Here is a 27,611-nt window from a genome sequence, read left to right as displayed (position 1 = left end):
TTAACAGTCAAAGGTGTCACTGAGTCTTGTCAAGATGTGTTGATCATAAAGTTCCAGATGCCTGTTACTAAATGTTCTGAGTGTCTGTAGATCCACTGTGTAAGATCTGTAAATAATAATGCACATGTGTAAATTCTAAACTGAGGCAAAATATTGTTCAAACTGTACTTATTTTTCTTAAGAAATGCCATGTTCAGGTTAGGACAGTTTGTAGATTTGAACATTTTCATAATGGAAGCAAAGAGGAAAGTTCTGTAGTTATTATGCTATTTTTTTGTTTGTTTGTTTGTTTGTTTTTCTGGTTCGAACCACTTAAGATCATCCTCGGCTGAATGTGGAACCTGAACTTCATCGTCATCACTCATTTATACATACAGCTGTGATAGTGTTTATTATATAGTTACATAGATGGTAGTGGTTTCTATTACTGGTACTAACAGTTACAGTAGTAGTATAAATACAGTAGTATATTTACTGTTAATACTTGTATTTGTAGTAGCAGTATTAACAGTAGTATCCATATTCACAGTTATGAACATTTGTTTTCATTCATTCATTTTCTGAACCCGCTTTATCCTCACTAGGGTCATGGGGGTCTCTTGGAGCCTATCCCAGCTACTCATGGGAGAAGGCGGGGTACACCCTGGACATTTCTCCAGTTCATCACAGGGCTGAACATATAGAGACAAACAATCACTCTCACATTCACACCTATGGGCAATTTAGAATAACCAATTAACCTCTCAGTGCAGGTCTTTGGATGGTGGGAGGAGCTGGAGTACCAGAGAGAACCCACACAGACACATGCAAACTCCACACAGAAAGGTCCCACCCCCCGTCGACTGGTGTTGGAATGGAACCCACTGCAGCATCGTGCCACCCAGACATTTGTTTTAGTTATTGATAATTATACTAGCACCTGCTGTTCTACTCTTTAACAGTTCTAGTTCAGTTTGCTGTGCATCCATATCTCCCCCCCCCTCTCTCTTCCTTTACTCTCTTTCTTTAACCCTTACTGGTCCTGTCAGACGTCCCTCCTCCAGGAGTCGGGGTCTGCTCCAGGTTTCTGCTGTTAAAGGTAGTTTTTCCTTCCACTGTCACCAAGTGTTTGCTCCTGGAGGATTTGTTGGTTTCTGTAAATTGGCTTCAGAGTCTGGTTTATTCCAGCTCTATATGTAAAGAGTCATGAGATAAACTTTTGTTATGACTCGGTGATATATAAATAAAATTTGATGGTTTGTTTGATTGATTGATTGAACTAAAATGCCTCAGTTTATCATTTACACATGTGCATTACAACTTACAGATCACAGTGGATCTACAGATATTGGAATATTAATGGATATTAATGGAATATTGGTAAATTACACTTATTTTTCTACAGAAATCTCAAGTTGTTTCAGGTTATTCACATTTTTCTTTAAAGATAGTTTGTAGATGCAAATATTTTCATAATAAAATCGGACTTGTTTCACTTGAAAATCTAGTGAAAATGTTTAGTTTTTATGCTGTTATTTGACTGATCTGACCCACTTGAGGTCATACTGGTCTGTATGTGGAACCTGAACTAAAATAAGTTTAACCTCCTTTATTGTTAATATCGTCAGTGTAATTTTTGCACATTACAGATTCATCCATGGGTGGGATTGGACCCTGTGGTGGGCCGGTTTTGGTCCAGGGGCCGTATGTTTGACACCCCTGCTCTACACCAACCAGGTGATAAGTTAACAGCTTGTTTCTGTGTGTACGTAAACTCAGCGGCTCTGGTTACACCATAAACATCTGGATCATGAGGGTTTCAGTTGTGAACCCGGTCCTCCAGCGCCTTCAGCTCCGCCTCCACCTGGGCGGGCAGATCGGCGCCGACCTGCTGGCTGAAGTAGCCCCTCAGCTCCTTGGTCTCGTTCTGCCAGAAGCCCTTGGGCACGTCGAACAGGGCGCCCATGTCCACCTGGCCGCCCAGCCCGCTGGTGTCGATGGCGCCGTTCTCGGGGAGCCAACCGATGATGCTCTTCTTGGCCGCCTCGTCCTCGCTCTGGCGGCTGCAGCGCTTGAAGATCCACTCCAGGACGCGGGCGTTTTCACCGAAGCCGGGCCAGAGGAAGCTGCCGGTGGCGGGGTCCTTCCTGAACCAGTTGACGTGGAAAATCTTGGGCAGCTGAGTGGGCGCCTTGCGGGACTCCATGCTCAGCCAGTGAGCGAGGTAGTCTCCGAAGTTGTACCCGAAGAACGGGCGCATGGCGAAGGGGTCGTGCATGATCACCTTACCTGGAAATGAAGACATGAACGTCAGTGAGTTTAGAACAGGTTCAGCTTAGTTTCAAAACCCTCAGAGTTCCATTCATACATTTTTACCTCCACCAAGGAGGTTCTGTTTTTGCCAGCGTTGGTTTGTCTGTCTGTCTGTCCGTTTGCAAGATAACTCAAAAAGTTATGGACGGATTTGGATGAAAATTACAGGAAATGTTGATACTGGCACAAGGAACAAATGATTAAATTTTGGTGGTGATTGGGGGGGGGGCACTGGTCTGCCTTGGCGGAGGTCTGTGCTCTCCAAGTGCTTTTCTAGTTACATAAAATTCACCTTTTTAAGGTACTTGAACATAACACAGTACACAATGTTGTATATCAAAAAGAGATAATTCAGCCCAAACGCTGAAGGTCTGAAGTTTTGTGAAAAGATTTGTGAGAACAGAATAGAATAGAATCGAAAAGAATAGAATAGAATCAGAAAGAATAGAATAGAAAAGAATAGAATCGAATAGAATAGAATAGAATAGAATAGAAAAGAATAGAATAGAATCGAAAAGGAAAGAATAGAATAGAAAAGAAAAGAATCAAATCGAATAGAATAGAATAGAATAGGTATTATTGTCATTACACACAACTAAATTGCAGGTGGTCTCTGCCAGTGAAAGTACACTAACGCCTAAATAACAAACAACAAAATAAAATACAGACATACACTAAAGAATATAAAACATAAAATAGTGTGCATTAGAAATCTGTGCACATTATTCCTTTTATATCACCTTTGTGCTCAGCAGCTGCCGTGGCCTCAGATCTCATGGCGGCTCCAACGAAAACTCCATGTTTCCAGTTGAAAGATTCATAAACCAGAGGAACTCCTGCCGAAAGGAAGGTTCCACATGTTTAACTGTCATTCATCACTGTGGACGTTTTAGTCCGTTTCAGTAAATGTTTCCTCTTCATCGGCATCATTTATTTCTGTGTCAGTGAATACAACACAGTTTATTATACCAAAGTCTGTCTCTGGACAAAGTTTACAATTCTAAGTTAAAATTTTCTGATACATCATCACAACACTGTAAAAGATTAACACTTCTTTAGAGTCATTCAAGACAAAAATGTCCACAGATATTTTTTTTTTTTTTGCTTTTTTTCTGCATAAATCTCTTAAACAACTTCAGTCTTGCTCAAAACTACCAAACATTCTATTATTTTAAAGATTTTAACCCTTTAAATTCCATTTTGACTACTTGGAGTCACTGAAAAATAAACAAAAAATTTGTTATTTTCCATATAACAAATGTTTGGTGTCTGGGTGTTCTGTTTTCTTTTGAAGTCAGTCTTGAATATGTCAAAGATTATCCAAAATATTGACTTTGGTCCATTAATAGTTTTTGTGTAGGATCAGTTTTAACATTTACTATCATCTTCATTCATTCATGACAAAAATATCCAAAAACTGATCCAAAATAATAGAGATTGTTATTGTTTTTTGCTTCTTTGTTTTCAGGTCAAATATTTTGATCAACTTCAGTTCTAATCAAACTATCAAATATTAAATAATTATAGGGATTTTAATCCTTTAAATGCCAGTTTGAGTACATGATGCTAACGTTTTGTACGAAAAAATAAACAAAAATGAGTTATTACATATATACATATAAAAAAAAATGCTTGGTTTTATTTTTACTTTAGCTAAATAGAATGAGAACACTTTAGTCTGATGAGTAAGATGTCTGGTTTTTGACTAATGCAAAATGAAACCATGACATTACAGAATGCATGATTATATTTTATAATGACTGAGATTAAAAAATATGGATATAATGAGACTTAATGGGACATTTTTGTCTTGAATGAATGAAGAGGGCAGTGAATGTTAAATCTGATGCTACAAAAACCTAATAATGCACCAAAGTCATAATTCTGGATAATCTTTGACACATCCAAGGGTGATTTAAAAAAAACAAAGCACCTCAGACATTAAACATTTGTTATATCGATGACTGAAAAACAAAACCTCTTATCTGAAAAACACACTTGTTTTTGGACTATATTACTTATTTCAAGGTATTCCAAATATTTTACGTTTTCTCAGAAAAGTGCATTTTTCAAATATGAGGATTTGTTCTTCGGCCATCGATATGAAAAATAAGTAATTTTATGTGTATTTTTCAGTGACTTGAAATAATCATACTGTCATTGAAATGGTTAAAATCCTTAAAATGATTGAATGTTTGGTCGTTTTGAGCTGGACTGAAGTTGTTTAAGAGATTTATGCAGAGAAAAAATATTCATCTGAAAACTTGCTTTTTTTGAAAGTGAATATTTTTACCTAAGGATAAATAACGACTTGAAACTGAAAATAAAAACAGTATCTGCTGATGCGGACTCACCCTCCGGCCTTCTGCCTCCGAAGATGATGGCGTCGATGGGGACCCCCTCCTCGCTCTCCCACTGGGGGTCGATGATCGGACACTGGGCGGCCGGAGCACAGAACCTGGAGTTGGGGTGGGCGCACGGCGTGGAGCTGCCTGTGGACGCAAACAACCACCACTTTAGTCAAAACCCAAAAGTAAACCCAGTGTCCACCTGGATGAAGCCCCTGTTGGTCCAGGCTCTGTTTTAATGAACTTTATTAAGACTCACAACAACACAATCTAACATTACAGACAATGTACAAAATGTTAGCATTTCTAAACATGGTGTAACTATTCCAATTTAAAGAATTCTTGGTACATACTAATGGATTTCATTCCTTTTTTGTTTTTTTGTTTTTTTAGTTTATTAGGGATCAAGGTTTGAAATAAATTATGGACTTACATGGACATTTTTAAATTTGGAACATAAAAAAAATATGTTATGAATATGAAATTTTTATGATTTTTTTTTTTTTATAAGATCAATTACAAAAGAAATTTTAGCATTAGTGTTGTCAAAATGTGTCACTATGTTATTACCTTTAGTCCAGGTTCTTTCTTAAATTAACTTTATTAAGATTCACAATGATACAATGAAACATTACAGGCAATAAACAACCAATGTACAAAATATAATAATTTTGAATGGTGTTGTAATTATTCACATATATAGAATTCTTTATACATACTAATGGATTTCATTCCTTTTTTTTTTAGTTTATTAGGGATAAAGCTTTAAAATAAAATGTGGAGTAACTTACAAACTCCTCCCCCCAAAAAAACCCAATTCTGTTTGTGAATATTAAATTGCCCAAATAAAATAAAATGACTGATTACAAATGAAATTTTAGAATTAGTGTGGTCAAAATGTGTAGTTATATTACCTTTAAATCGTGTTTTTTTTTTTAAATGAACTTTATTAAGATCTACAACAATACAATTAAACATTACAGGCAACGGACAATAGACAAAACATAAAAAAAATACAGAAATACATAAATTACATACAATACAGAATTTTTAAAGGCAATGTATTTATTCCAATTTAAAGACTTCTTGATACATACTAACGTATTTCGTGGAGTAACTTCCAAAAAATAAAAAAATCTGTTTGTGGATATGAAATTGCCCAAATATAATAAAAAGATTGATTACAAAAAAAATTCTGAATTAGTGTGGTCAAAATGTGTAGTTGTCCTCTAACCTTTAGTCCTTTTTTAAATTAACTTTATTAAGGATGACATCAGTACAATCAAACATTACCATCTAAACCTATAATTGTGTTCTTACCTTTGGTCCAGGTTTTTCCGTGCCAGTCTGTGAGGGTGACGCTGGCGGGGGGCGGGTCCAGCCCCTCCCACCACACGCCTCCGTCGCTGGTCTCGCCGACGTTGGTGAACACGGTGTTTTTGGCGATGGTGGACATGGCGTACGGGTTGGTCCTGTCCGAAGTGCCCGGGGCCACGCCGAAGAATCCGTTCTCTGGGTTGATGGCCCTCAGTTTCCCTGCAGGAACAGATGGAACTGAATGAACACAAACTCTGACCCGACGCCAAGGTGATCCACAGATTCACCTCCATCGAATCAACTGCACTATAAAGAACTGACCAATGAATGACAAGGCTGAAACTTTGAGTATCATTATTGTGAAAAAAATATTGTGGAATAGATAGACAGATAGTTAATCTCTCTCTCTCTCTCTCTCTCTCTCTCTCTCTCTCTCTCTCTCTCTCTCTCTCTCTCTCTCTTTCAAAATGCGGTAATCAAACACGGTTATGTGATGATTAGAATTTAAACGGTAATACTAACTATCGGGAATTTTACCGTGGTTTATCGTTATACTGGTTATCGTTACATCCCTAGTCATGATGTAAGTGTTCTAGTTGAAAAACTGACTTTTGGGAGAAGTTCAATGGAAGTCTATGGGAGGCTTCTAGTGGCTGGCAGTGGTATTACACCCCTCCTCCTATTCCTCCTCCTTCTCCTTCTATTCCTCTTCCTCCTCCTTCTATTCCTCCTCCTCCTCCTTCTATTCCTCTTCCTCCTCCTCCTCCTCCTCCTCCTCCTCCTCCTCCTCCTATTCCTCCTCCTCACCTTGGCTGTCGAATTTCATCCATGCAATGTCGTCGCCCACACACTCCACCTTCCATCCGGGCAGAGACGGTTTCATCATGGCCAGGTTGGTTTTACCACAGGCGCTGGGAAACGCCGCCGCCACGTAACGCTTCACTCCCTGAGGGTTTGTGATTCCCAGGATCTGAGGAAGGACAACAGGGAATCCCAACAACGCTGGTGACTACACTGGTCTTTTATATCATTCACATGTTGCTTTTTTTATCCTTTTATTTTATAGTTTTACTGCTTGGGGGAGAAAATATTTTAATGTTTTTTTGCCCTTCTGTTGAACCCTCATTCATCACTGAGGACGTTTTAGTCCATTTGAGTAAATGTTTCCTCTTCATCTGCATCATTTAGTCTGTGTTAGCGCATATGACACAATTTATTATAACAAAATCTGACTCTGGACAAAGTTTAGATTTCTAGTTTTCATTTTTCTAACACTGAAAAAAATAACCCCCTCTAGAGTCATTCAAGACAAAAATTCTGTGCAATAACCGTACAATAAACAGTACAATAAACTGTGCAATAAACCTGTGACATGATCAGCATGTGCTCAGTTGTAAATAGTGTATATAGCGTTCTTGTTTTTGTGTCTGTCTTGGTATTGCACTTCTTTTGCTCTTGTGTGCTCTTGTAACTTTGCTGCTGTAAACCTGGAATTTCCCCTTGTGGGACGAATAAAGGCATATCTTATCTTATCTTATCTTATCTTATCTTATCTTATCTTATCTTATTTAAAGATGTCCACTTCCAAAATACCCCATAAAATCTTTATAGATTAATATTTTGTCTGCATAAATCTCTTAAACAACTTGAGTCCTGTTCAAATCTACCCAACATTCAATCATTTTGAGGATTTTAACCCTTTAAATTCCACTTTGACTACTTCAAGTCACTGAAAAATACACAAATAAATGAGTTATTTCCATATAACAAATGTTATATTTGTTCCTATTTTTATTGCAGTTCTTGGTTATTTTTGTCCTGAATGAATGAAAAGGGTAGTAAATGTTAATTCTGATGCTACAAAAAAACTAATAATACACCAAAGTCAATATTTTGGATAACCTTTGACATATTCAATACTGATTAAAAAAAAAGCACCTTAGACACAAAACATTTTGAACCGGCATTTAAAGGGTTAAAATCCTGTAAATGATTCAATATTTGATAGTTTTTATCTGGACTTATGTTGATCAATATATGTGACCAAAAAAAAGCTGAAAAAATATTAATCTATTCTATTTTTATACCAGTTTTTGGAGATTTTGTCATGAATGAATGAAGACGCTCGTAAATGTTAAATCTAATTCTATACAAAAACTAATAATGCTCCAAAGTCAATAAGTAAGTATAGTAATAAGTAAAGCTGTGAAACTCTTGGCCCCTACAGAGGACAGAAATGCATTGCTGGGTCTGAGGAGGATCTGGAAATAACTCATTTTTTGTGTGTTTTTCATAAATAACAACAGTGACTTAATACAGTGGACTCTGTATGTGTGTGTTTGTGTGTGTCTTGGGCATCACACAAAATCCGTACAGAGCTGACGGCAGCAGTTTGTCATACTTCTGTATTTTTGGTCAAGGAAGAGATTAGTGAAAACGGCAAGTTGATATAATCAATATTTTGGGACATATTAGTAATTTTGGAATACAATAGCCTTAAAATCACGCTACTATGCCCATGATGGTTGACGGGAAGTGCAGTACCATGCTTCATGATGGGAAATGAAGTTAAAAACAAGAACGACACATTTACTAACTTCAGTCCCTTGATATAGGTATTAATATATTAATTGTCGTTTAAATTTTAAAGAATGATTTACCAAACAATTTTTATGTCAGTATTTATAAAATATAGTCTAACATCTTTTCCCAAAAATCAGCTCTGCCCAGCATAAAAACTACCACTACCACATCTAGAACCTGTAATTCCCCACACGTCAATGCGCTAGTTTATTTTAAGGATACGATTTAAAAAGAAAAAAAAAAAAAAAACACACTAAGAAAACTTCCATGTAAATATGTTCAAAATTCAATTTTACTAAAAGTGACGCAATCCAATATGGCTGCCACCCTGTGATGTCACAATATGCAAATTAGATGTGTAAGTTTACTCCCGTCCTAAACTTTGAGTCAATATTTTTCTCATTTCCAGTATGACCTCATCTCTAACTAGCTCCAAGATACAGCTTTTTGAAATCTTGATATGAAAATTGAAATTATGTTATGAAGAATGTTTTGAGAAGTCTCTGGCGCCTAAAGGGTTAACCGCGCTGACTCCTCAGAGTTAATGGACTCCTGATCACTATAGGTCACAGGTGTCAAACATGTGGCCCGGGGGCCAAAACTGGCCTGCCAAAGGTTCCAATCTGGCCAGCAGGATGAATTTGCAATGTGCAAGTTAGGGCATCGAACTCAAAAATAATATCATAATAACCTATAAATAATGACAGCACCAATTTTTTTCTCTTTGATTTAGTGCAAAAAACATTAAATTATGAAAATATTTACATGAAGAAACTATCCTTTAACAATTAAATGTGAATAACCTGAACAAATATGAACAACCTGAATTGTCTAAAGAAAATTAAGTAGAATTTTAACAATTTTCTGCCTGTTACTAAAAGTTTTGTGCCTTTGTAGCTCTCATATGTAATGCATATGTCTAAATGATAAGTCGAGGCATAATATTGATAAAACTGTACTTCTATTTTTTAACAAATTTCTTTTTTTCAGGTAATTCACATCCTTTTTGTTTGGATAATTTGTAAATGTAAACATTGGCATGATTGAATGTTATTTTTTGCACTAAAACAATTTGGAGTTGTCATTATTTATTGGTTATTATGCTATTATTTTACTGGTCCGGCCCACTTCAGATTAAATTGGGCTGAATGTGGCCCCCGGAAGAAAATGAGTTTGACACCCCTGCTATAGGTTATAGGGCTGGTTGTCCATAATCTCTTCATCCTCTGTAATTGTTTCCTGTTTTGTCCGTCTACTTCTTTCTTTCCTCACCAGCATGTGTTCGGCCAGCCAGCCTTCGTCCTTGGCGATGCGGGAGGCGATGCGCAGAGCGAAGCACTTCTTCCCCAGCAGTGAGTTTCCTCCATAACCGCTGCCGAACGACATGATCTGCCTGGTGTCGGGCAGGTGAGAGATGATGACCTTGTCTGGGTTACAGGGCCACGAGTTCACCAGGGGGGCTGCACACAAACCCAACAATAACATGTACAGCAAAGGATACAGCGGGGGTGTCCAACATACGGCCCATGGGCCAAAACCGGACCGCCAAAGGGTCCAATCCGACCCAGGGGATGAATTACACTGAAGATATTAACAATCAGTGGTGTCAAAATCATTTCAGTTCAGGTTCCACATATAGACCACTAACATCTAAAGTGGAACAAACCAATCAAACACTATCATAATAACCTATAAATAATGACAAGTACCAACTAAAGCATCAAAATGAACAAAATGATCAATAAAATGAACTAAATAAGCATCAAACTGAAAAAAATTATTAATAAAATGTACTAAATAAGGATCAAATTGAACAAATAAATAAAACGAACTAAATAAGTATCAAAACAAACAGAACTAATCAATAAAATGAGTAAATGAGTATCAAACTGAAAAAATAATCAATAAAATGAACTAAATGAGTATCAAACTGAAAAAATAATCAATAAAAGGAACTAAATGAGTATCAAACTGAAAAAATAATCAACAAAATAAACTAAATAAATATCAAATGATACAAAATGAACAAAATAATAAATGAAATGAATTGATAAGCATCAAAATTAACCGAAATGAGAAAAATCATCAATACATTCAAATAAATAAGTATCAAACTGAAAAAAAATCAATAAAATGACATGTGTTTTTCTGTATTGTTTAAATCTTCGTATGTAGTTTTTGTGCTTTTGTGTTTTTTGTGTCATTTTTGTTTGACTGCATCTATTATTTAATTATTTTCCTATTTTGTGTTTTTGCGTTTTTTTCCTGTTGTTGTGTCTTGTATGTTGTTTATCATCTCATACTTTCTCATACTTTATATCAGTTTTGAGTCATTTCTGTCTCATATGTTTTTCTGTTTTTCTAGTTGCATCTTTTACGTTGATATCATAGTTTTTTTGTATGCATCTTTTTTTTGCATTGTTGTGTCTTTACAGGACGCCCGTCGTCGTCCACGTGGCCCAGCGGTGACAGGTTTTGTTGGGGTCGGCGTTAACCCTTCGTACCTGTGAGCGGTAGAGGCCGACCCAGAGAGTGCTGACAGCGAACAAACTCCACCCCTTCTGCCAGTTTGTTGAGGACGGGGGTGCCCATACGAGTCATGATGCCCATACTGGCCACCACGTACGGCGAGTCCGTCACCTTCCATGACAAAATAAACAACACGTATACTGTAAATTAAATAAAAACTGCACAATAACACATTCTAATGTTGGTGTGAAAACAGGGACTGATGGGCAGAATCTATCATTGAAATATAAATTTATATTGTGGTACTGATAATTTATAATGTTCACATTCATGAAAAAAAAACAGAAAAATTAACAAAATAAATAAAAATAAACAAAATAGTTGACAAAATGAACAAAAATAACCAAAATAGTCAACAAAATGAACAAAATACACAATAAAATCATCAAAAATTACCAAAATACACAAAATAAATAAAAATAAACAAATCAACAAAATTACCAAAATAATCATTCAAATGAACAAAAATGTAAACAACATTAATAAAAATGAACAAATTAGTTGCAGAATGAATAAAAATAATCAACAAAATGAACAACAAAATGAAACAAATAACCAAAAAAAACAAAAAATGAAGAAATAATTAAAATAGAATGAAACTATCAACAAAATGCATAAAATAATTAACAATATGAACAAAATAATCAACAAAAAGGAGCAACATAAGCCAAAAAAAACCCCTAAAATCAACAAAAATGAACAAAATCACAAAACGAATACAATAAACAAAATGAACAAAATAGTCAACAAAAATTTGTAAAATAAGCAAAAAAATTACAAAACGAACAAAAATGAGGAAATTAATCACAAAATGAATAAAATGAATGAAGTAATCAACAAAATGAACCAAATAATCAACAAATTGAACAAAAATGAACAAATAACTGACGATAAAGTAGTAGTAGTAGTAGTAAAGTAGTAGTAAAACAGAATATATATATATATATATATATATATATATATATATATATATATATATATATATATATATATATATATATATATATATATATATAATGTTGAAGTGAATAATGAATTGACCTTAGTTGTGGTAATTATTAAGGCTGATTGTTGTTAGTGTTGGTTTTCAGATCAGCGTTTCCACGAACCTGAACTCCATATTTGGTCAACGCTGAGCCGACAGGTCCCATACTGAAGGGAATGACATACATGGTCCGACCTGTAAATACAGACACAAAAAACACATAAATCTGTTTTTTTTGTGTGTATTTGTGCTTTTTTTTCACCTTTACTTAAAGCTGTAATTTTGTCTTTATTCTAACATTAAAAAACATTGAAATATGAGTTGTGATTTTACGGCATCCTGTAGAATCTAAAAGGGACAGTTTTGATCAGACAGAAAATAAACATGGGTCTGGAATCATAAAACATACTTAGACAGTAGATACAAACACACGACCCGTCCACCGCATGTTTGAGTAGAACTGTTCTGTGATTTTTTTTAAAGAAAGAAGAAACAGAGTTGCTAAACTCTGTTCTATTCTGTTCTGTTCTGTTCTATTCTATTCTATTCTATTCTATGGTCTATTTTGTTCTATTCTAGTCCAGTCAAATGGGTCCAGTCCCTCCTATCTGTGGTTCTGTTGGTGCCTTGCTCATACCTGCCATGCATCCTGGGAACCGTTCCTTCCGGGCCGTCATCCAGTCCGTCTCACTCATCCAGTTTCCCAGCTGGCTCTTGGCCCCCCCGGCTGGGATGGGGATGGTGTCCCTCTGGTTCTTGGTCACGATCACCGTCTTGCTCTCCACCCGGGCCACGTCCTTGGGGTCTGTACGGGCCAACCAACTGCCAAAACACAGAACCGGCACCGTGAAGGCGACGCTCCCACCTGCCAACCACCTGCACCCCCCCACGGCTGACCCCGCCCCTTACCAGTTCTGGTATTTGGGAAGCCTCTTGACCATCCCTTCCTTCTCCAGACCTGCCAGGATGTTGGATGACTCCTCCGGCGTTCCCGTCACCACGTGCACGCCGGCGGGCTTACACTCATCCACCGCCCGCTGCACGAACTCGGCCACGGCGGGGGGCAGCGACGGGACAGAGGCCAGGGCCCGGACCCCGACAGTGGCCCCCACACCGCCCTGTCTGCAACACAATAAAGGAGGCGCAAACCCACGTCTGTTACAGGTTTTTCAATTTTTTCTTTCTTCATTAATGTTTTTATGGAGAAATTAACCACAAAAACATCCATTATTAGAATTTGTCCTCATTTTGAAAAATAAACACAGAGTAAACAAACCAAAAGTACGCCACAAGACAGCAAACATAACAAACACACACCTGAACAGCACACACCGGAAGACCATATGAACTGTGGCGGTGTTAGAAAATATCGGTTCTGCAATATATCGCAATATTTCATTTCACAATACTGTATCAATATTGAAATGTGCTGTAGCAATATTTTTAGGTATTTATTCAAATGCAGATATGGCGGAGGTTAATTTTTAGTTTTTGGTTTTCTTTATTGTTTGTATCTTATTTCTTATTATTTAACATTGTTTTATTAAATAATGGTTATTTGAAGCATCCTTTTACTGTCTGAGAGGCAGATGTTAGTTCCTTCAGTGGGACAAAAATACTGTTCTGATGTTAGTTCTGAACTAATAGAATATGAACATTTGAACAGGATCTGAAACTGTAATGTCTGTAAAACAGAATTTAAGTTTGAACACAGGAAAATTTTGTGATATAGCATCAGATCCTGTTGTGTTCAAATAAAACTGTGTTTAGTATTTGTGCAGATTTCTGGTGTCATTCTATTCTTCCAGGAAATAATCATAAAAAAAAGAAACAAACAAAAAATTGCCTTTTTAACAGAATTGACACAGATCATGATATATCATATCTAGGGGTGTAAGAAAATATCGGTTCTGCAATATATCACGATATTTCATTTCACAATACTGTATCAATATTAAAAAGTACTGTATCGATATTTTTAGGTATTTATTCAAATGTAGATGTTGTAGAGGTTCGTTTTTGTTTTACTGTTTTTCTTTTTTTGTTTGTATTTTATTTATTATTAGCCTATCTAACACTCTTTTATTAAATAATGTTCGTTCCTTTGTTGGGATTGAACAAAAATAATGTTATGATGTTAATTCTGAACTAATAGAATATGAACATTTGAACAGGATCTGAAACTGAAACGTCTGTAAAACAGAATTTAAGTTTGAACAAGGGAACATTTTGTGATATAGCATCAGATCCTGTTGTGATCAAATAAAAAATGTGTTTAGTATTTGTGCAGATTTCTGGTGTAATTCAATTCCTCCAGGAAATAATCATTAAAAAAAAGAAACAAACGAAAAATTGCCTTTTTAACAGTATGATATATCGTATCATGTTCCTAGTATTGTGTTTTGTATCGTATCACCAGATTCTTGCCGATACACACCCCTAATGAACTGTAACACTGCTCAGGTTGATTCATCAATATACTGTCAAAGGCAGTGGCGGCCGGTGAAGCAACTGTTTGGTGTGGTGCAGCGTCCGAGTCAGTTTTCAGCTGCGCTATAACCACATATCACCACTAGGATACGCCAAAGCACATGCACCACAGTTTGAACCCACGAAGACCCAAACAGCCACCGACAACCGAAAGCATCTACACATGTCAATGTGTAATACCTATTGATCCACTAATCCTATCAATACATGTCAATAATTGGTGTAAAATACAGATTATCATCTTTTAATGGTCATCAGATATGACCCATTTGGATGTTCATAGGCTCCGTAGTTACCGTGGAAACACTGTCATCTTCAACAACATTGATTCACCAGTAAAACCCATGGAGTTGGATCGATGACAGTGGATGGACATGCTTGTTTTTATATTCAATTAATGATCTTTGCTGAAAAAAGTCACGTTTTCTTCAGTTTTCTCTGTTTCTGATATAATAACCCTCAACTTTCATCAGGGGTGTCAAACTCATTTTAGTTCAGGGGCCAGATTCAGCTTAATTGGATCTGCAGTGGGCCGAACCAGTAAAATAATAACATAATAATATATAAATAATGTCAACTCCAAACTTTTCTCTATGTTTTAGAGCAAAAAAAGTTAATTTACATTATGAAAAGGTTTACATCTACAAACTATCCTTTTAAAAGATGTGAATAACATGAATAAACTGAAAAAATAAGTGTAATTTTAACAATATTCTGCCTCAGTTTATCATTTACACATGTACATTAGAACTTACAGATCACAGTGGATCTACAAACACACAAAACATTTAGTAACAGGCAGAATATTGTTAAAATTGTACTTGCTTCTCTTAAGACATTTCAGGTTATTTGCATTTTTTTTTTTTTTGTGCAAAATTATACTTTGTTTTAGTGTAAACACATGAAAATATTTACATTTACAAAGAGAAACATTTGGAGTTGTCATTATTTTTTTTATGTTATTATTTTACTGGTCCTGCCCACTGCAGATTGAATTGGTCTGAATGTGGAACCTGAACTAAAAGGACTGTTAATATCTTAGTGTAATTTTTGCATTTCACAAATTCATCCCAAGGGCCGGACTGGACCCTTTGGCGGGTTGGATTTGGCCCCCAAACCGCATGTTTGACACCTGTGATATACATGATCAGTGAATAAAATATAGGATAATACCTGATTTTTACTGTAAAAACAAAAAATACAGAGGATAATATTATAATAAATAGTGATAAATCACTTAAGAAAAGTTAAATATCGAGAAAAATAAACTATTTTGGAACTGCCACGTAAGTAGCACTGGGTCTCTGTGGGTTAAGGTAAGGAAAATTGTTGCAGTTTTGAAAAATATTTTAAAAATCTAAACAATATGTAAATAGTACAAACGTATTGAAATCAAACGGAGTGAGGTATTTGTGTGATTTGAGGGAAAGTCATTCGGGAGGTGATGGTGGAAATACAACAAAGTCAGGGAGGAATGTTCACAAGTATCAGCCGTTCAGTTACAGATGGACTGGCGTTCTTAGGAAGTGGGTTCTCTGGGACATGGCGGCGCCCCAAACAGGAAACATGTGACTTGACTGCTCATTAAATGAACAAAAACATTTTAAAGTCCACTTGAATGCAGATTAGACACAGTACTCAGCCTGTATCATGTATAGCTCATTTGTTTAAATATTCATGTTTTTCTAGAATTATTTTAGGTGATTCCTATCGTCTTCTTCTTCATGTGAGACAGCTCTACTGAGGAGTCCCCTCTGGTAGAAGGGGATGTCAGCTCGTATTGAACTGGTGTAGTTTATTTAAAGGGCTCATATTTATCTAAACCAGGGGTCTCAAACATGTGGCCCGGGGGCCAAATGCTGCCCACCAAGGGTTCCAATCCGGCCCCTGGGATGAATTTGCAAAATTTGAAAGTGCAAAACTTCCACAGTCAAGGTTATCGAACTCATCAGGTTCCACATACAGACCAATATGATCCACAGTAAAATAACAGCATATAAACCTACAAATGTACCTACAGATGTGAAAAAAATAATACTACACTATACCTATAAATAATGACAACTTCAAATGTTTGTCTTTGTGCAAAAAATAACATGAAATTATGAAAATAGTTACATTTACGCACTATCCTGTAACAATAACATGTGAATAACCTGAACAAATATGAACAACCTGTAATGACTAAAGAAAATTAAGCACAATTTGAACAACTTCCTGCCCGTTCCTCAGTGTTTAGTGTCTTTGTAGATCTGATCCATAATGCACATGTAGAAATGATAAGTTGAGGCACAATATTGTTAAAATTACACTTATTTTTTTTTATTAAGAAATTTCAGTTCTTTCAGGTTAATCACATCTTTTTTGTTTGGACAGTTTATAAAAGTATTTTCATAATTTAATGGGGGGGGGTTTGCACTAAAACAAAGACAAAAATTTGGATTTGTCAGTATTTATAGGTTATGTTATTATTTTACTGGTCCGGCCCACTGGAGATCAAATCAGGCTGAATGTGGTCTCTGAAAGAAAATGAGTTTGAGAGCCCTGATCTAAACCCACTTTTCTTAGTCTGTGGTTCATTTATTTGTGTGTTTGGACCCTAATAGTTCAGACAGTTTGAATTTGAACCCTCCAGCTGCTGCAAAACTATCTTTATATTCATTTGGACAAAAATCAAGTGGATTTCTACAACCTGTTTTAATTCCTTCTTAATTTGTTATATTTTATAACTAGTTACGTCACGACATTTGCACATATCAGGTCCAGACTTCAGACGAACATTTCTCCGACTACGACATAATTGTTTATCAGCAGCAGTAGTTGTAGTAAAAACTGAAAATATGTCCAAACTTGGAGCCCATTCCCTAAAATGTTCAGTTGTTGGTTGAACAGGACAGAGCAGCACAGCCAACAGCCTGGAGGGGGTGGGGCCTGAAGTGGCTCATGTGCATTTAAAGGGCCAGCGCTCCAAACCACCTTTCTGGTGTCATGACTCAGAAATAGGGTTGAAGAAGGACCTGTGGAGGTGAATGAATGAAGAATTCAGACGCAAGCAGAGCATTTACAGTTTATGGAGACCACAGGGAAATGTGGGAAAAGGAAGAATTCCATTTAAAAAAGCAAAATATCACTCCTTTAAGACAAATTAAATATAGAGGAAAATTCATTCAGGAACTGCTGTAAAATCACGCCTGGGTTTTAATGGGTTAAAGACTGTTATACTGTCGCCTGATTGGCTGCGCCGAATGTACCGCTACAGGACAAACTGTACACAATGGGACGGTGGCGTTCAAAGTGCACAGACAGTGAGCGGATCACGGCCACCGACGAGATAACGGCGACGACTACAGGGCAAAGAGCTGAGACCAACACACAATCACACCTGAGGACGCACAACACCGACACACACACAATGGAAGTCTGTGGGATGAAGAAGGAAAAACAGCAAAATGTAGAAGTAAAGGATGAAACTAAAACCTGTGCAGACACTTCACACAAAAAAAACCCCCAAAAAACAAAAAAAAAAACCCACAGCTCCAAAAACATACTTTCCTCTGGTTTTTACACATGATCCACCTCATCTTCTTCATTATTTTGGTCATCTCTTAATTATTTTCTACATTTTTGCACATTTTAATGATTATTTTCCTATTTTTTTTAACAATTTAATTAATTTTCTTGATTATTCCCTTGATTTTGTTGATTATTTTATTTAATTTTTGTTGATTTTCTTTGCTTTGTTATTTATTTTCTTCTTTATTATCTTGATTTAGCTCATTTTGAAGATAATTTTCCACATTATATTCATTTCCTTGATAATTTTCTGCATTATTTTATACATTTTGTTGATTATTTTCTTCATTAATTTGGCTATTTCTTTCTGATTTTCAAAATTTTTGCACATTTTAATGATTATTTTCCCCATTTTTTAAATCATTTTAAATTTCTTGATTATTTTCTTCATTTTGCTAATTATTTTATTTATTTTTGCTCATTATTCTCTTCATTTTCTTGTCTATTTTCTTCACTATTTTCTAAGTTTTTGCGTATTTTAATGATTATTTTCCCCATCTTTTATTATTTTACACATTTTTCTTGGTTATTCTCTTCGTTTTGTTGATTATTTTAATCATTTTTGTTCATTATTTTCTTTAGTTTCTTCTTTATTTTCTTAATTTTAGTTCATTTTGATGATAATTTTCCTCATTATATTCATGTCCTTGACAATTTTCTTCATTTTGATTATTTTATTCGGTTTTGATCATTTTGTCGATTATTTTATACATTTTGTTGTTTATTTTCTTACTTTTTAAAATATTTTATTCACTTTCTTAATTAATCTCTTTTGTTCATTATTTTATTCACTTTTGTTAATTTTTGTTGATTATTTTATTAATTTCTGCTCATTTTAATGCTTATTTTGTTAATTTATTTTTCTTAATTTCCTTCATTATTCTCTTCATTTTGTTCACTATTTCCTTCATTTTACTATTTATTTTGTTCATCATTTTGTTAATTTTTGCTCATTTTTTTCAACTTGCTATGTCTTATATACCACTTTACAGCTACATTTTCCACTGTTCTGTGTTACATTTAAATGATTCCCACTGGAAACAAGTGGCCCAGGGTTTAAATAACACTAAAAAAATCTGATCTTCTTTCAGTTACTTTCTTTTTGACCTTGACTTTATGGTTTAAATTAGGACCATTAGTATTAGAAAACTACATGTGATCCATTAGAATTGTTCACGCTTTGCTTTTTACAGTTTTTTTACGCAAATGTATTGTTTTGTCTGAAAGATTCTTCATATTTGACACTTTACTGGATCAGTATTGAATGAGAACAGACTCCTTTTGGAAACAAACGGACCAGGATTCAACAGGTTAAATACAAACTACATAGATAATATTTAATATGATTAATATTTAATCATATTTAATATGATTAAATATTATCTTGTGATATTTTAGGCTTTGGACTTGAACCTGAACTGAAGATGATCTCACTACATTAAACTAAAATACCATGTGATTTTGACCCTGAAGCCGCTTTGTGAGTCTAATATGAGGCGAGATGAGTCGTGTCTTTAATTATCCAAACCTCCTGAGGCATGCTGGGTATTAACTCTAACGCCATGAGGATGGTTTTTAACCATTGTTTACTTGTTAAAACCTGGAATCAAAGGGTTTACGTCCTTCGCTGCTTCATTCTCTCCAACAGGACGCCTCTTTCAGAAACACAGACCTCCATGACCTTTGACCCCGGTTGCCCCTGTGGTCTTTCATCCCATGATGCCTTTGTGTCCGCCTCCCATCCCCCGCCGCTGATGAGCTCCAACACGCTTCCAATTCATGACGTGAACAGGCTTTTACCGGTGAGGAAACTGAAACGTTGTGCTGACGTTTCAACTTTCACCCAGAGACGTGGACGTTCATGTGTTGAATCAAATCAAAGGGTGGATTTATTTGCATTTTTTTCCCCAGGTATTTTCTAAATACATACATAAATCATCAGTTCTGAGCCAAACATGACAGTTAAAATAACAATTTTCTACAATTTTGTCTTATTTTTCATATGCATCCTCTGTTTCATGCCACAGAAATGGAATGTTTTAGGCCTTCTTCACTGTCAGTGGTTGGACAAGAAGTACTGATAAGTGTCACAATAAATGTCATTATTAAAAGAAGACGACGAAACCAGACGGTTATTTATGGTTATGCATGATGCAACAACATGAAAACAACGTAGAAGACCCAAAGCCAAAAGTACGTCAAAGAAACAAGAAGAAAAAAATCTACATTAACGATGCAAAACAACACAAACCAATGTTAAAGATGGAAGATAAAAACTACATAAAAGACTCAAAATATGAGAAAAGATGAAACAAAAAAACTTTTTAAAAGACACAGGACGATTAAGTAAAAAATTTAACAAAAACTACACAAAAGACACAACAAAACAAAAAATACATAAAGGACATAACAAAAAAAATATATAAAAGAGTGAAAGAATGAAACCAAAACAAACAATAAGACAAAATCTACATTAAGGACACAAAACAACACAAACCAACTTAAAAGACACAACGTAAAAACTGTGTAAAAGACTAAAAACACAAAAAAGACGCAACAAAACAAAAACTCCTTAAAGCTGTGTTTGACTTTCATCACCAATTTTTCATCAAATTTGTAAAACCTGAATCACAGCCTGAGTATCACGAATCTATAAGTCTTTCCATGATTACTCACCTGAATCTCTTCCCTCACAGTGAACAATTTCGAAGTGTACTCCACCATAAACAAACTATTTGTTTACAAACGGAGCTGGTAGGTCACTCGGGCATTTTCGGAAATTTGTGACGACGTGCATTGTGGGAAACAGAGCTACGAGCAGCTGCATTATGGTCGCAGCGGCAACAAACACAGAAACGGCTTCATTACCTCCTGCTACTGCAGCTGCATATGTGTGTTGTTTTTATTGTTATTATGTATTTATTCTGCATAGTTTTTGCTTACTTTTTGTCATAATGATTTTTTTCTGTCTTTTTAAGTAGTTTTCATGATGTTGCATCTTTTTAGTAGTTTTCACTTTGTTGTGTCTTTTTTGTAGTTTTTGTTGCATTAAACCTTTGTTGTAGTGATTTTTTAAAAAACTTTTTAAGTAGTTTTTGTATCTTTTACATAGTTTTTGTTGCATCTTTTTAGTAGTTTTCACTTTGTTGTGTCTTTTTTGTAGTTTTTGTTGCATTAAACCTTTGTCGTAGTGATTTTTTAGAAACTTTTTAAGTAGTTTTTGTATCTTTTACATAGTTTTTGTTGCATCTTTTTAGTAGTTTTCACTTTTTTGTGTCTTAGACATAGTTTCTGTGTTGTTTAATCTTTATTATGCATTTATTCTGCATAGTTTGTGTTAAATTTTTGACATAATTGTTTTTTTTTTTGGGGGGGGGGGGGCTTTTTATAAGCAGTTTTTGTGTTTTTGCATCTTTTTAAGTAGTTTTTGTTGCATCTTTTTAAGTAGTTTTCACTTTGTTGTGTCGTTTACATAGTTTTTGTGTTGTTTTATCATCTATGTAGTTTTTGTTGCATTAAACCTTTGTCGTAATTTTTTTTTTTACTTTTAAGTAGTTTTTGTATCGTTTACATAGTTTTGCTGCATCTTTTTCAGTAGTTTTGTGATGTTGCATCTTGTGTGTAAATGTCTGTATTGTTTTTTTTTCCCATAGTTTTTATTTTATTCCCTCTTTTATGAGTTTTTTTTTTTTGTCTTATTTTATGTACTTTTCACTTTGTTGCGTCTTTTACGTAGTTTCTGAGTTGTTTTATCTTTATTATGTATTTATTCTGCACAGTTTTTGTGAAATGTTTGTCGTAATGATTTTTTAAAAACTTTTAAGTAGTTTTTGTTGCATCTTTTTCAGTAGTTTTGGTGACGTTGCATCCTTTATGTAAATATTTGTGTTGTCTTATCTTCCCCCATATATTTTATTTTGTTCCATCTTTTATGTAGTTTTCTTTTTTTTGGGGGGGGGGGGGGGTGTTAAAGTAGTTTTTATGATGTTGCATCTTTTTATGTAGTTTTCACTTTGTTGTGTGTTCTCTGTTCTATCTTCTACATAGTTTTTGTTGCATTAAGTCTTTGTCGTAATGTTTTTGGGGGTTTTTTGTGCCTTTGAAGTAGCTTTTGCATCTTTGACATTTTTGTTCCATCTTTTATGTAGTTCTTTTTTTTTGGGGGGGGGGGGTCCTTATTTTCAGTAGTTTGGTGTAACGCCAGGCTCTGATTTGAGTGAGTTTTTATTTTTCCTGTCGGTTGAAACTACTTGGACTTTGACCCGGTCCATGTGTGTTGGACATTAACCCGTCCTCTGGGGTCTGGGTGGACGCCGCTGCGTTTTGGGGTCATGTGACGGCGCCGTGTCCACGTCCTGTCCGTTCTGTTTGTGTTTCTGCCTCAGAGGCCGTTCATCAGGCCTGTATTTGCTGAGAACCCGGGGTGTGTTTCCTGTGTGTACACGCTGTTCTCCTACACGTGTGCACATGTTCGCTTTGATACCGCCACCTGGGGCGGGGGTGGGGGCGTGGCCGTCGCCGCTGTCCTCCCATTGGCCCATCAGTGTGAAGGTGTGTCAGAAGCTGGAATGATGCTCCCCGGGTTATTCCTGCGTTTCCTGTCACCGACTCCGTTCATCACTAGTAATAGTTCAGGGTGAATTTCATCCACATACTCAAAATTTTATATAACAAAAACTACTACAAAAGATGCAACAATCATGAAAACTAGTTAAAATAAGACCAAAAAAATTCATAAAAGATGAAATAAAATAAAAACTATGGGGAAGAAAAAACAACACGAACATTTACATACAAAAAGCAACATCACAAAAACTACTGCAAAAGATTTAGCAAAAACTATGTAAGAGATACAAAAACTACTTTAAAAAAAATAAATCATGGAGAGAAAACTCTTTGGACTCACTGAATTGCGCTGCATTTTTTTTTTTTACCAGAATGAATCTGTTGAACCAGAATGTGCTTAATCGCTCTGTGTCATGATTTAGGTGTGAATCGTATTGTATCACATTGCAAGGTGCCACACACGTACCTTTAATATATCGGATCGGAGATGCCGTATCAATATACGTATCGTATCGGCCTTACAACTAAGATTCCCAACCCTACCCTCTAGAGTCATTCAGGACAAAAATATCCACGTCCAAAAAACGACTATAAAAAATACAAAGAAATATAACATTTGTTAAATGGAAAATAATTAATGTTTTGTGTATTTTTTCTTAAATAACAATAGTGACATCAACTGAACTGACATTTAAACCTAAACGTACAGACTTTAACCTTTAAAAACAAACAAAACCTACACATTAAACCTCAGATAAAGCTGTGCAACTTCACACAATGTTCTACTTCATTATTGTACTTGTATTTGGGAGACTGATAATGTAGATGTTCATTAAAGCTCAGAGTAAGTTCAAAGGTTATTATGTAAAAACAGGGAAAACTGAAGAAAAAGTGACTTTTTCAGTAAAATATATCATTAACTAAACATAACACAAATGTCTCCATCAACTGTCATTTGTCAAACTATATGGATTATATTATTTATTTAATATTTTACATTAAATTTGTATTAATGTACATGTAATAAACATAACATGCTGTGCACTTTTAATACCCCTCGGCCAAATATAGCGCTTAGATAATTGAAAAGACATGTCATTTGACCTTGAAAAAGTAGGTCAAGGTCACCTGTTTTCAACAGCCTTCTGCTCTATGACACGATGCATCCACAGGATAAATTTGGTACTGATATCTCAATGCATTCTTCAGATAATGCGATTACGTCATTGAATGGACAGACAGACAGACAGACGACAAAGCGATTATACAACACTCCTCTGGTCAGAGTTAGACGAGGGGTAAAAACAGACTTCAGTCTGATTTAAGCTTTATAGACATACAACCAGTTTTGCAGTGTTTCTCCATCTTTCTTTATGTTATTATATCACCCACTGAATTTTGGGTTTTTCAATGCAAATCAGGTATTTTCCTATAATTACTGTTCATGTAGATGTTCATTAAATTAAATTTACATTCACAAACATGTATTTTAAGTCAAGTTTCAATCATAAAACCTGACTTAAGTCTGATTTAAGACTTTTCTTGCCGTTTTTCAAATAAATTTGTTCTCCACATTTATTATATTACCCTTTAAATTTAGCATTTTCAGTATAAATCGTATATTTTCTTATATTTATTTCACTGATTATGTAATTGTTCATTAAAACTCAGACTACATTCAAAGTTTATTTCATAAAAACAGAGGAAAAATGAACAAAAAGTTACTTTTCCAGTAAAATATATCATTAACTGAACGTAAAAACAAACGTCTCCATCCACTGTCATTTGTCAAACTATGTGGATTTTATTCTTTATTTAATATTTTAGTTTAAACTTTCATTCATAATGAGTTGTAAGTAAAGTTTCAAGTCAGAAAAACGGACTTAACTCTGATTTAACTTTGTGCCAGTTTTCAAATTGATTTTACTACATTTTACTACATCTACATTAATAGATATGTATTTCAAGTCATACAAACTGACTTAAGTTTAATTTAAGCCTTAACTATATAGAACTATTTTTGTGACATTTTTCACATAATTTTTTCTCTACATTATTATATTACCCTCTGAATTTTGCATTTTTTCAGTATAAATCATATATTTTCTTATATTTAATTCACTGATCATGTAGATCAGGGGTCTCAAACATGCGGCCCGGGGGCCAAATGTGGCCCGCCAAAGGTTCCAATCCGGCCCATGGGATGAATTTGCAGAGAGCAAAAATTCCACAGATTCATTTTAGTTCAGGTTCCACATACAGACCAATATGATCTCAAGTAAAATATCCTACAAAAAATAATGACTCCATATTTTCTTCTGGGTTTGATGTGAAAAAAATATTACATTATGTCTATAAATAATGACAACTTCAAATTTTTGTCTTTGTTTTAGTCCAAAAAATAACATTAAATTATGAAAATATTTACATTTACAAACTATCCTGTAACAATAAAATGTGAATAACCTGACATGTCTTAAGAAAATTAAGCACAATTTTAACAATTTTCTGCCTGTTACTAAGTGTTTAGTGTCTTTGTAGATCCGATCCATAACGTAGATGTAAAAATGATGAGTTGAGGCAGAATATTTTTAATATTACACTTATTTTTCTTAAGAAATTTCAGTTTTTTCAGGTTATTTATATCTTTTTTGTTTGGAGAGTTTATAAAAGTAAGTATTTTCATATATTTAATTGGGGGTTTTATTGCACTAAAACAAAGACAAAAATTTGGAGTTGTCGTTATTTATAGGTTATTAGGCTATTATTTTACTGGTCCGGTCCACTGCAGATCAAATCGGGCTGAATGTGGGCCCTGAAAGAAAATGAGTTTGAGACCCCTGATGTAGATGTTCATTAAAGCTCTGAGAGAAAGAGAAAATTCAGAGGTTTTATGTCAAAACTGAGAAAACTGAAGAAAAAGTGCCTTTTTCAGTCAAACATATCATTAACTGAATGTAAAAACAAGTGTCTCCATCCACTGTCATTTGTCAAACTGTGGATTTTATTCTTTAATCAATATTATAGTTTAAATCTACATTAATAGATATGTATTTCAAGTCAAACAAACTGACTTAAGTTTAATTTAAGCCTTATTGATATAGAACTTTTTTTGTGTCATTTTTCAAACATTTTTTTTCTACATTATCATATTACCCTCTGAATTTTGCATTTTTTTCAGTATAAATCATATATTTTCTTATATTTAATTCACTGATCATGTAGATGTTCATTAAAACTCAGAGTAAATCAGAGATTTTATGTAAAAACTGAGAAAACTGAAGAAAAAGTGACTTTTCCAGTAACATATATCATTAACTGAATGTAAAAATAAGTGTCTCCATCCACTGTCATTTGTCAAACTGGATTTTATTCTGTATTCAATATTATAGTTTAAATTTACATTAATAGATATGTATTTTAAGTCATACAAACTGACTTAAGTTTAATTTAAGCCTTAACTATATAGAACTATCTTTGTGCCATTTTTCAAACTTTTCTTTTTCTACATTATATTACCCTCTGAATTTTGCATTTTTTCAGTATAAATCATATATTTTCTTATATTTAATTCACTGATCATGTAGATGTTCATTACAACTCAGAGTAAATTCAGAGATTTTATGTAAAAACTGAGAAAACTGAAGAAAAAGTGACTTTTCCAGTAACATATATCATTAACTGAACGTAAAAATAAGTGTCTCCATCCACTGTCATTTGTCAAACTGGATTTTATTCTGTATTCAATATTATAGTTTAAATTTACATTAATAGATATGTATTTTAAGTCATACAAACTGACTTAAGTTTAATTTAAGCCTTAACTATATAGAACTATCTTTGTGCCATTTTTCAAACTTTTCTTTTTCTACATTATCATATTACCCTCTGAATTTTGCATTTTTTCAGTATAAATCATATATTTTCTTATATTTAATTCACTGATCATGTAGATGTTCATTAAAGCTCAGAGTAAATTCAAAGGTTTTAAGTAAAAACTGAGAAAACTGAAGAAAAAGTGAGTATTTCAGTCAAATATATCATTAACTGAACATAAAAATAAAACATTTATGCAGAAAAAACATTCATCTGTGAAGTTTTTCATTAGTTTTTGTGAAGTTTGGAGTTTTTGTTGTTGTTGTTGTTGTTGTTTTAAAGGTAATAAACCCCAGATTAAGGTAAAGTTTGATAAGTACAGGTCTGGACCGGTTCGGACCCGGATCCGGATCCGGACCCGGACCGGTGGGACTGACCTCCGCAGAACTCCCCTCAACAGGCAGGACATCCCGGTCTATTTGTGGTCCTGGTCCTGGTCTAGTCCTGGTCCTGGTCTGGTGAGCTCGGCTTCTGGTGGATGTCAGAGTCCTTCAGTGCAGATCCAGGCTCATATCTGGGTCTGACCGGACCTTTGCACTTTGCTCCGCGGTAAACAGAGACCCGGACCCGCCGTAGACCACTTCCCCCCCCACAGTCCACAGAGTCCAGACTCACAGATCCGGCATCGACCCAGAGGAGGAGGAGCGGGGGGAGGAGCTGTTTGACGGACTTTAATCCGAACTTCTCCAGGACTCCCGGTACCTCTGGATCCGGTCTAAACCCCGTCCCGGGTCCGCCCCTCCCGGATGATGCAAGTCCACAACCCGGAAGCACGAGCGCGGCGCGGAAACACATGCACGGGGCGGTGGAAGACGAGTCACGTGACCCGGAGTGGAAAGGGTTAAAGGGTTGAATGTGACGCAACAGGTTCCAGACCCTTAGAACCAGCAGAACCAGCAGAACCAGCAGAACCAGGCCCAACACCGACACACAACACACAGACTGAATATGACAAGAAATAACAGAAAACACAATGATGGAAATGAAAAGAAGACAAACTGACAGAGGAGTTCAGAGGAAAAAGATTTTAATAAAACACAGAATGAACAAAG

General features: G+C 35.1%; 1 protein-coding gene across 1 annotated transcript; it reads right to left on the bottom strand.

The window, feature by feature from the left end:
* Positions 1-1,056: 1,056 nt before the first annotated feature.
* Positions 1,057-27,295, bottom strand: pck2 (phosphoenolpyruvate carboxykinase 2 (mitochondrial)). Its single transcript, XM_030123402.1, has 11 exons — positions 26,937-27,295; positions 12,964-13,176; positions 12,692-12,876; positions 12,179-12,249; positions 11,045-11,180; positions 9,813-10,000; positions 6,765-6,927; positions 5,961-6,176; positions 4,647-4,784; positions 3,033-3,128; positions 1,057-2,268 (listed from the first exon to the last, which is right to left on the bottom strand). Exons 1-11 carry the CDS (start codon positions 26,966-26,968, stop codon positions 1,799-1,801), a joined length of 1,908 nt encoding a protein of 635 aa, XP_029979262.1. The 5' UTR covers positions 26,969-27,295; the 3' UTR covers positions 1,057-1,798.
* Between the last annotated feature and the right edge of the window lie 316 nt (positions 27,296-27,611).

Source organism: Sphaeramia orbicularis, chromosome 20, assembly GCF_902148855.1.
Source record: "Sphaeramia orbicularis chromosome 20, fSphaOr1.1, whole genome shotgun sequence".
NCBI classification, from domain to species: domain Eukaryota; kingdom Metazoa; phylum Chordata; class Actinopteri; order Kurtiformes; family Apogonidae; genus Sphaeramia; species Sphaeramia orbicularis.
The sequence above is the reverse complement of the archived record's forward strand: the minus strand, read 5'-3'. Positions and strand labels throughout refer to the sequence as shown.